The 8998-nt window shown below is 42.6% G+C and overlaps 1 protein-coding gene across 1 annotated transcript in view; it reads right to left on the minus strand.

The window, feature by feature from the left end:
• The window catches only part of LOC134049246 (ethanolaminephosphotransferase 1-like), a 52695-nt gene extending 44034 nt beyond the window's left edge, over positions 1-8661 (minus strand). Inside the window, exon 1 of the mRNA XM_062501532.1 lies at positions 8605-8661. Coding sequence (XP_062357516.1) covers positions 8605-8661 — 57 coding nt within the window. The remainder of the gene's footprint in view (positions 1-8604) is intronic.
• Positions 8662-8998: the final 337 nt, after the last annotated feature.

The following is an 8998-nucleotide window of genomic DNA, read 5'->3' on the forward strand; positions in this document are numbered from 1 at the left end:
TAGCGAAAACAAACAAAACCCAAACAGAGAGTGAGCTAACCATTAATGAGAGCAGACAATGGATCTTCACCGGACTCCCTAGCAGTCTCCAGCTTTGCACTGTGGAGGCATCACAACAATAAAATTTTGGAATGACTATGATTAAGAGAAAAATATAAAGCATGTCTACACAAACTTCAGAGTCAGGAGAGAAAGCAAGCTGCAAGAAATGTAGTTGCATAACTATATAATATAGTTGTTTCAACTTCAGCTGCTCTGTATACTAACGCACCATTCCTTTCCTGTACTTAAATAATTTTGTCCCAGGTAGCACCATATTGTTCCATTCAGTCATTTACATTCACAACACCTGTGTTTTGTAAATGACAGACAAAGGGATGGGAGGCATGACAATGCCTCTTTTGCACAAGATACAAGTTTTTCGTGTTTTTGAAAGCTGCAAAATGACCCTCCCAATCCAGGGCATGAACCAGTCTCTGTTTAAGAGAGCTCAGTGGGAAATCACCCTTCTGGGCAATTCTTATGCAACATGAACTTGGCTTCTGTGATACCTTACACTTCAGGAGCCACACAAAAATTAAAGAAAATATCTGGTAACACATCCGGTAACTTTCCATCAATCTTTCCAACTCCTATGATACATTAAATGTGGGGTTTAATTCTACTTTATATATGATTTTACAGGTTTGTAGTTATAATGGGACACAGTCCTAGATTTTAATAAAAGCTTCACAAAGGGAAGAAAGAGAAGAATGCTATAAACAACAGAGCTCCACAACACTGTGGATGCCAAATATGTTCAGCAGTTGAAGTGCTGATGTATTCCAAAACAGAGTCCTGTTATTCCTTATAATAGAATTGCTTTGCATTATATCATCAGTTAGTTAATTACTCATAAATAATGGTCTGGGTTTTCTATCTTCCACTGCTTAAATAATTTGGTGTATCCTGCGTTTCCTCCCACCCACACATATATATGTGTATTTTTATTAGGTCACCAATACCTAAGTCCAGGAGTTATAAGCCTGTTTTAGGGCTGGATGCAACTGTACTGTGAAGGAAGAGGCTGCCCAAGTTGGGCTCCTGAGCTCCTCTCGCCCCTCTCACTTTGCCCCCTTTAGTTCCATTAACCTGTGCACACTATAGCTAGGATATATAGTTAGATTTTCCTTCCACCTGATACTATTACTAGTAAATACTTGAATGTCATGGTTTGTGCGATTCAACAATTCTGATTGGTATTACTAAGTCATCAGGACGTTGTTATTACACAAACTGCTGTCCTGGGGATGTTTTGTTGCAAAGGTGTATTTATCGTTCATCTCCTCATTTTCAGGAATCCTGACACACACATTGAGTCACATGCCACATCCTTTCCCTTAATAAAGTATGTACGGACCCATGTCCATGAAGTCATGGGCACATTGAGCTGCAGGTCAGGACAGGCTACTCCTAGGGACTCTTGCCTGCCAGTGGCACTTCCCCTTGCTTGCAGAGCAGTCTCATGGCCTTAAGGTCACAGAACCATGGGTTTGGATCACAGGATCATTCAGGTCAGAAGGGACCTCAGGAGGTCTCCTCCTTCTCAATATAGGCTCAGCCAGGAGCTCAAAACCAAGTGCTTTATCCAGACCAGGGAGAGGTGGACAGCCAGCAATAAGTTTTCAACTAATAGTAGTTACATTAAGGATGCTGCCTAATTTCTCTTCAGGAAAAGGCTTTATTTAGTGGGACATGCTCAAACACTTAACAAAGCCAAAATAATTAAAACTAACATAAAAACATGATTAAATATTGAGCAAGGCGTAATAGAAGACAGCTGCATGTGTGTTGCTGTAAAGGGACAAATGTAGAGGCTGACCCAGATTGGTAAAAATATAAATCCTGCTAAAACCAAAACCTGCATGCTCTCAAGGAACTGCATAACTGATCCTTAACTCGCTATTCAAAGAACCTCTAACATATCAAGAAAGTTGATTTCTATGCTTGGTTTTTTTTTTTTTTTTTTTGCAGAGTGGTCTTCCACACTTGGTAAAAGGAAACAAGAGCAGGATTTTGTGTTACACCTATCAAACAGTAGACCAAGTACCCATCCAGCTGGAGCTCTACTAGAGTGTGTACCTAAACACTTGGGGAACCCAAAGCGAGGAAACCACTCCAGGCCCAAAAGGGATGACAGATTAAAAGCATGTTGTAGTTTCCATAAGAGATGTTAAACAGTGGTTCTGTAGCACATACACTGAACCCTTGTGTTTTCCAATATCCGGATGCATGAGGGAGGGGATACTCCACAGAAAATTTCCTCCCTTTATAAAACAACCCTTAGAATAAGGGTTCCCTTCGATTTATAACAAACAATCCACATTCAAATCTGTGTAATTAGTCTTCTACTAAAACACAGATGAATAAACAAAGAATACGTATGTATATGTGCATATTCTACATATAAAAATCCAAAAAGCATTTCAGAATGCTAACATCTCTTGATAAAGCAATAAAATGAAACTATGCAGTTGGTAATTGCACTTATATGAGATTTAAAAAGGCATACAACTCTTTCTATTGAGCGTATTTGTCCCAGAAGTTATCTAATGAACCTTTGTAAATTCATGGGCACAATATTGCACTCAAAACTATGTACAATTTCCCATCATTGGGAAAAAAGTCCAATGGCAAGTAATATCAAATGCAGCATCTCTGTGATGAGATTTCATTAAATTGTTGGTTCATTAGCATATGATATGTAGAAGGAAGATAAAGATTACAGAACTCACGAAATGATACATTATGTCAGCTACAATTACAACAGGATGAGGAAAAAGTGGTAACGTGTGCATGAAGACTGTCTTTCAGAATGACATATTCAGTTGGCCCATGGCTCTTTGACATGAGACACATGAATGCAGCGACATATAGTGCAAGAGTAGTGAATTATTTGGTTTATTTCATATGCTATTCAACAACATTTAATTATAACCCCAGTCTTCCATCAAATAACATGAAGAAGACTGCAAGATTTTATTTGTAGAACAGTGGGCTGTTGACTCATGGTTTTACTGAAGCTGGACAATATTAATTTTCACTGCCTCAGACATTCAAGGGCTTCATTAAACTGCGGTGGTTTGAAAAATCTAACTACAGCTGACACAACTGATAACTGCTTTCAGATAATATATGGAATTAAATATTAGTGGAAAAAAAACAAACTAAAAATACTATTTGGAAAAACCCTATATAATGAGCATGCAAAGAAAATACTCAACATACATAAAATTGTCCACATGCTGTGAGCATTATTGCATGAGCATTATCAACTGTCTCTTAAAAAGTTCCAGATAAGCATGCAAATGAGAGTCCCCTATTCTAAATTTTCAAAATCATATAAACTCCTTGTGTTACCAGAGTAGAAAGCAAAACTAATGTTCAATTAAAGTGAGCAGAACCCATGATTTTTCTAAATCTCGTAGTTAGACTCGTAGCCTTGGAAAAGCATAGACTTCACCGAAATCCAATTGTATCTGGGTGAATCCTGAACTTCCAGACACTAATTCACTAAATTATACTCAACACACTTTGCTCCTCTGGTATCAGTCAGTATAGCAGAAAGAGGCAGACCTTGAAATGTGATCATCATACATCTGATCTTGTTTCTCTAACCCTCCAAAATGAGGGCTGGGATGAAATTTGAGAGGTCTTCTAGTTCAAAGCATTCATCTAATGCAGGATCACATTCAGTATACATTAGGGCTGCAGATCAAATTTCCATGAGGTAATGACCCCATTTCTTGCAAGAAGCAGCCATGTCAGCACACTAAAAGAAAATACATTGCCCAAAATTTTCTTTAAAATGTGTCAGTAACTGTTTATTAATACTCAACACTAGATTGTTGATCTTGCCTCAGAGAAATCAAGCCATTTCTTAAGACTGATAAAATTATTGCCCAATCCCATTTAGTACCTGTTCCAGCAGGCCTTATCAACACAAGACTGACATAGCAGATGCCTTAAATTTCTCCTTGTGCAGCCAAAACTCACATACTATCTTTCTTTAAAAGGGCCACTTCTGAACACCAAATGGCTACTAGGCTCTTACTCTTACTTTACTCAGACTGTTTCATACAGTTCATCTTTTCTAAGCCACTTAGTATACATAATGTCATTCTGAGGACTGTAAACTGTGTGCCAAAGCAGGCAGGACACATTACTTGAGTTGATACCTGATCCATACATCAGCTACAGGAGTAAACTTAACCATTTGACATATTTATGACTCTTTCACCTTAAGAACTTTTTTCCCTTTATTATAACAGCCACAATGCTGTCGACATTCTGATACCCTGGTACCTTTCCTGCAGTCTGTGGTCTCTTATTTTATGTTCTAAATGTTGATTTTCTTTCCCCTAAGCACTGTACCTTGTTTACTGAATTTCTTCATATTGATTTATGGCCACTATATCCCCTTTCCAAGTATATTTTAAATCATAAACCTATTCTTCAAAATTCTTTAGTATAGTGAAAATTTTGCAATATTCACCTTTCTGTTACTTAATGAAAGTATTGAACAGCAGTGGAGAGAGGGAGACTGCTGTGTAGGTAGAATCCCGCTTGATAGAACCTCCTACTTTGACAGAAAACTTTGAATGTTTCCATTATCTTTAAAGGTACTTCCATTCTCTTTGAAGAAATATTTTAAACTCTTTAAAATGTTTCAATTTTGCAATGATTTCATCCTAGTTACCTCTACCTACTTTACTCATGAGAACATGGGACAGTAGCAGACACCTCACTGAAATGAAACCACTTATACCTCATTTACTCTCCCTTCCTCACTATAACAGAGGAATGCACAGTTACCTGCTAAAAAATTACTTAGAGGATAGAAACAGTGTGGACAAAACAAGATGAAAATGTGGAACCTTAGATGTTAATTTTTAATGTTGCATCTGATTTTTTAAACCATCTTTACCAAGGCCTAATGTTTGAGTCAAGCCTCTATAGTTTGGCCTTAGATCTCTTTTATTCTGAAACAGGATAAAGCATCAGAGTTTTCTGGCCTGAAAACCTCTGTGCACAGGTACTGTAAAAGAAGGTCACTCAAGGTAAATATGCAAGGGGAATCCTAAGAATGAAGTGATGAGAAGAGGCAATGGCAACACAAGCTCACCACTGACACTGCATTCTGGTGAGAAAGATAAAAATAAAGAACCAAATTCTGCTTTTATCTGTACTTATCACCTGGTTGTTGCAGAACAGCTCGTTTCCAACAGAAACCCAAGCAGGCGGAAAAAAAAGATAGCAGTGTAATTCCATGGGTTCTCTTCTAGAACTACAAAATGCTGATAAAACATAAAAGTAGGAACAACATGATCCAAGCCCTACAATTCCAGTTGGTTGTAGCTTTCCAGCTGTGTTGCTCCACGTCCTAGGGAACAGCACATAAATCAAGGATAAGAATCTTCTGTGATACACTTGCAGCCAAGCACCTGAGCGTGCAACTGTCCTGAAATCAGCACCTGTCCCACAGCCAAGAAGATGGCAGAAATATCATAGCAGAAATACTCAGGGTTATGTCTGAACTGTCTCATCATCACATCTCCACCTGTTCTCAATGTTCTTATAAGCAGAAAAAGGAAAACTGAATCTCTAAAACCCCATTAACAAGCAAAATGAATGGGAATTGATTTATAAAGTGAAATAGCTAGCACTGAGGAGCCAATGCCCCTGCTATAAGGATTTCAGAAGATATCACACTAAACTGGCTCCATTATAATACTATGGACTGAATGTACTGGGTGTTCTTGTGTGTTTGTTCCCACTACAGCTGGTTTCGGTTCATCCTAAGGGAATGCATTTTTCTGCTCTGAGGTCATTCTGTGATGTAAGCCAAAGCTTGGTAACTGGGGAAAACTTGCTTCAAAAGCCTAATATACATGGACCTAACATGCTAAAGGGTGCTGAAGTCTTTGCATTCATTAGAGGTCTGCCATTCCCTTGCAAAGGACTGTGCTGGTTTTGTTGCCAAGGCCCTCCTCCAACAGCAAACAGGAGACAGACAGTGCCCAAGACATACAATTGGAGCATTCATGGCAGAGAAATGAATTCAACTGTGCGAAAATTTTGAAAATTGAACAGCAATTTTTTCAGGCCATACTTATCTTTAAAAAAGGAGTTGATTACACAAATTATTTTTTTAAGCTGTGTTGCACTCAGCAGATAAATTGTACAAACTATGGAGTATGTTAAGCCACTGATACTACTGTGAGTACAATGCTGCAGTGTAATGTACAACAGAGAGATGGATGCCACTAAATTTGAAGTCTTCTATGCACGCTTCAAGTCCAGAAGCAATACAGTGTTGCAAGCAACACAATATTGAACGTAGGCTCACAGATCCTTGCAGAGATTACCTAGTTCTTCACAGGGCCAATGCACACATCCTTCCACACTACCCCAGAAGTGGGTTCACCAGGAAACACAGTGCAGAAATAGCCATGAGGCTGTAAGAAAAGGTAACCCATGTGTGCTGGGCACAGAGATCAGAATTTAGCACCTGTTGAGTAGGCAGCAAAGGAAGCAGCAATCTCCTCCGAGGGGCTGGGAGGCTGGAGGAGCAGGATGCAGTAAGGTCCTAGGCTGAAGGGGAGGAGATGGCAGCCAGAGGGCAACAGGAGGTTGAAGAGCATGTGTCAGGCCTGGGAGGTGGTGACAACAAAGCTGGGGTTGAGGTAGGAGCCCTAAGTATGGGAGGGTGAGGGATAAGAGATTGTGGTAATGATTAGTCTCCTTGTTTCACCCTTTTTGTATTCTTGGTGTACTTTAAATCACTGTGAGCAGCATTTAGGAATAGGGAGGGCTGCCATCACCTGCCAGGTCCTGAAACCTGGAGCACCAGGAAAATGGTGCAGATACCTGACCAGCTCAGCAGCATCAACATGTACATCATGTAGCTGTACTTCTCTGTGTGAAACCCATGCCATTTGGATTTGTTTATATTCAAGATATCCCAGTCCCAAGTCACTTCAGATAACAGAAAACTATTTGATTTCATCTTTATAAAGCCTGCACTTACTAGGATTTTTTTCAGAACACAGTTGAACAGATACTTCTTAAGTATCTGCATTGGCTCATTCTTAGAGTTAAGAAAATTACCCTACACAGTTTCTTTGCAATGCTCTTGAGAAATCAATATAGTAAAATGAAACTATTTGATAAGTGATTCTCTCTTTTGGTAATTATTTGCCCTGTAAATCCTAAATATGGCACAACAATTACAGGTTTTTAAAAGAATGTTGTTTTGATTCTTCCTCATCTGCATTTGTTTGAAGCTATTTTCATTCAAGTGATAAGAAAGAACGTAATACAAGCATTCCCTGTATTTGTACTATGAACTCAAATAATTTAGGAAAGTTACTTAAATAACAACGTCCGTTTATGCTAAAAATAGCTTTTTATTTTTCCTCCTCCTGATCTCAGGCAAGACTGCGGCTTCACCATTCAAGCACAGGCTTGTACAACTCATGCCCTTTGGCCAGAAGCAGCTTGCAGAATGTTTTATCCCACTCACACTGGAGACACACAAACGGGTTGGTACATTTTAATGAGCTGCTGTGCATAACAAGTTCCTAGGAAGCAACCTGAAGAACACTCTCGAAGCTGCAGGTCCTCCACCTTCATTCCTGCTGAGGTGAACAGGCAGAGCTGCTGGCCCAGGGAAGGGAAGGGCTTCATAGGAAACAGGAAAAGCTGAACATCCCGGTTGGAGCCCAGCCTGGGAAGGCACATGGTAAGAGCAAGAAGGCAAGAATCTTGGGGAGCATGCTGTCGGGGCTGCTTTGGGAAACTGTACACAAATAAAAGGCTAGGTGTTGTGCTGGTAGAAGCCGGCATGACCTCCATGCTTTTCACAGGGAATGGGGTGAGGGTGTGTGAACAGGATGGCATGGCCCATTTCAGACACCTGCACTGAACTGGAGCAAACCTGGATGATCCCCCGTGCTGCATCCCCTGCAACTCCTAAGCCTGTGACATAACACGGGTAAATTGAAATACTTAGGTATTCACATTTATTGGGATTCTGCACGCTGGTTATTTGCAAACATCAATTTTAGTTCAAATTATTTAAAGCAAGTTTTACTTTGCCCCCCGGCTTTCTTATTTATTTCTCAATGCCAGAGCATTCCTGCGTCCGAAGGTCTTGCAGCCAGCCAGCCAAGCAGCATCAACGCGTGCCTCCCTACAGAAACACCGGCTGCCTCCAAAACCACGCTGCTCTAAAACGGGCAGAGCTTTCACAGACGCTGATACCCACTCAGAACGCAGTTCACTCTGTCTCCACCGAGACCTGCCGCCCCGCGAACACGCACATTCTGCCCAGGGCACGCACTGGAGCAGAGCCGGGCCGGGTGCGGGCGGGCACAGGTGGAGGTGCGGGACATCCCCCTGCGGGCACAGCTGGAGCCCTGCGGACCCTCGGGGGACGGAGGGATGACCCGGCCGGCCGGGGCCGCGTTCACAGCGGGGCTGGCATCCAGCCGCCCAGAGACACGACCCGGGGAGGACCGTCCGCCGCCCGCCCGCTCTCCCGGCGCCGGGGCTGCCCTTTACCTTGTAGTGTCGGAAGCCGTGCAGCTGCCGGCCGCTCACATACCGCCACCGCCACATCGCCGCCCTGCCCTGCGCCGCGCCGGCACCGAGGCACGGAGGGATGGCAGCGATGGGAGGACGGACGAGGGAGGCGGCGGGGCCGGGGGCGGGAGGAGGGCGGCTCCCCGGCCTCGCCCCGCGGGCTGGACCTGCCCCCGGCTCCGGGCATCCGCGCCGGGGCTGCCCGCGGGGCTGGCTCCCGGGCGGATCCCGTGGGAGCAGCCGGCTCCCCGCGGCCCCAGGACGCTCCGGTGCCCGCCTGCCGACAGCGTGTGTAACATGCCCGTCATGAGCTCGCGGTCCCAAGGCACGTCGCGGAATCACCTCCAAACCGATTTTCTGGCTATGAAAGATG

Source organism: Cinclus cinclus, chromosome 1 (assembly GCF_963662255.1).
Source record: "Cinclus cinclus chromosome 1, bCinCin1.1, whole genome shotgun sequence".
In the NCBI taxonomy this organism is placed as follows: domain Eukaryota; kingdom Metazoa; phylum Chordata; class Aves; order Passeriformes; family Cinclidae; genus Cinclus; species Cinclus cinclus.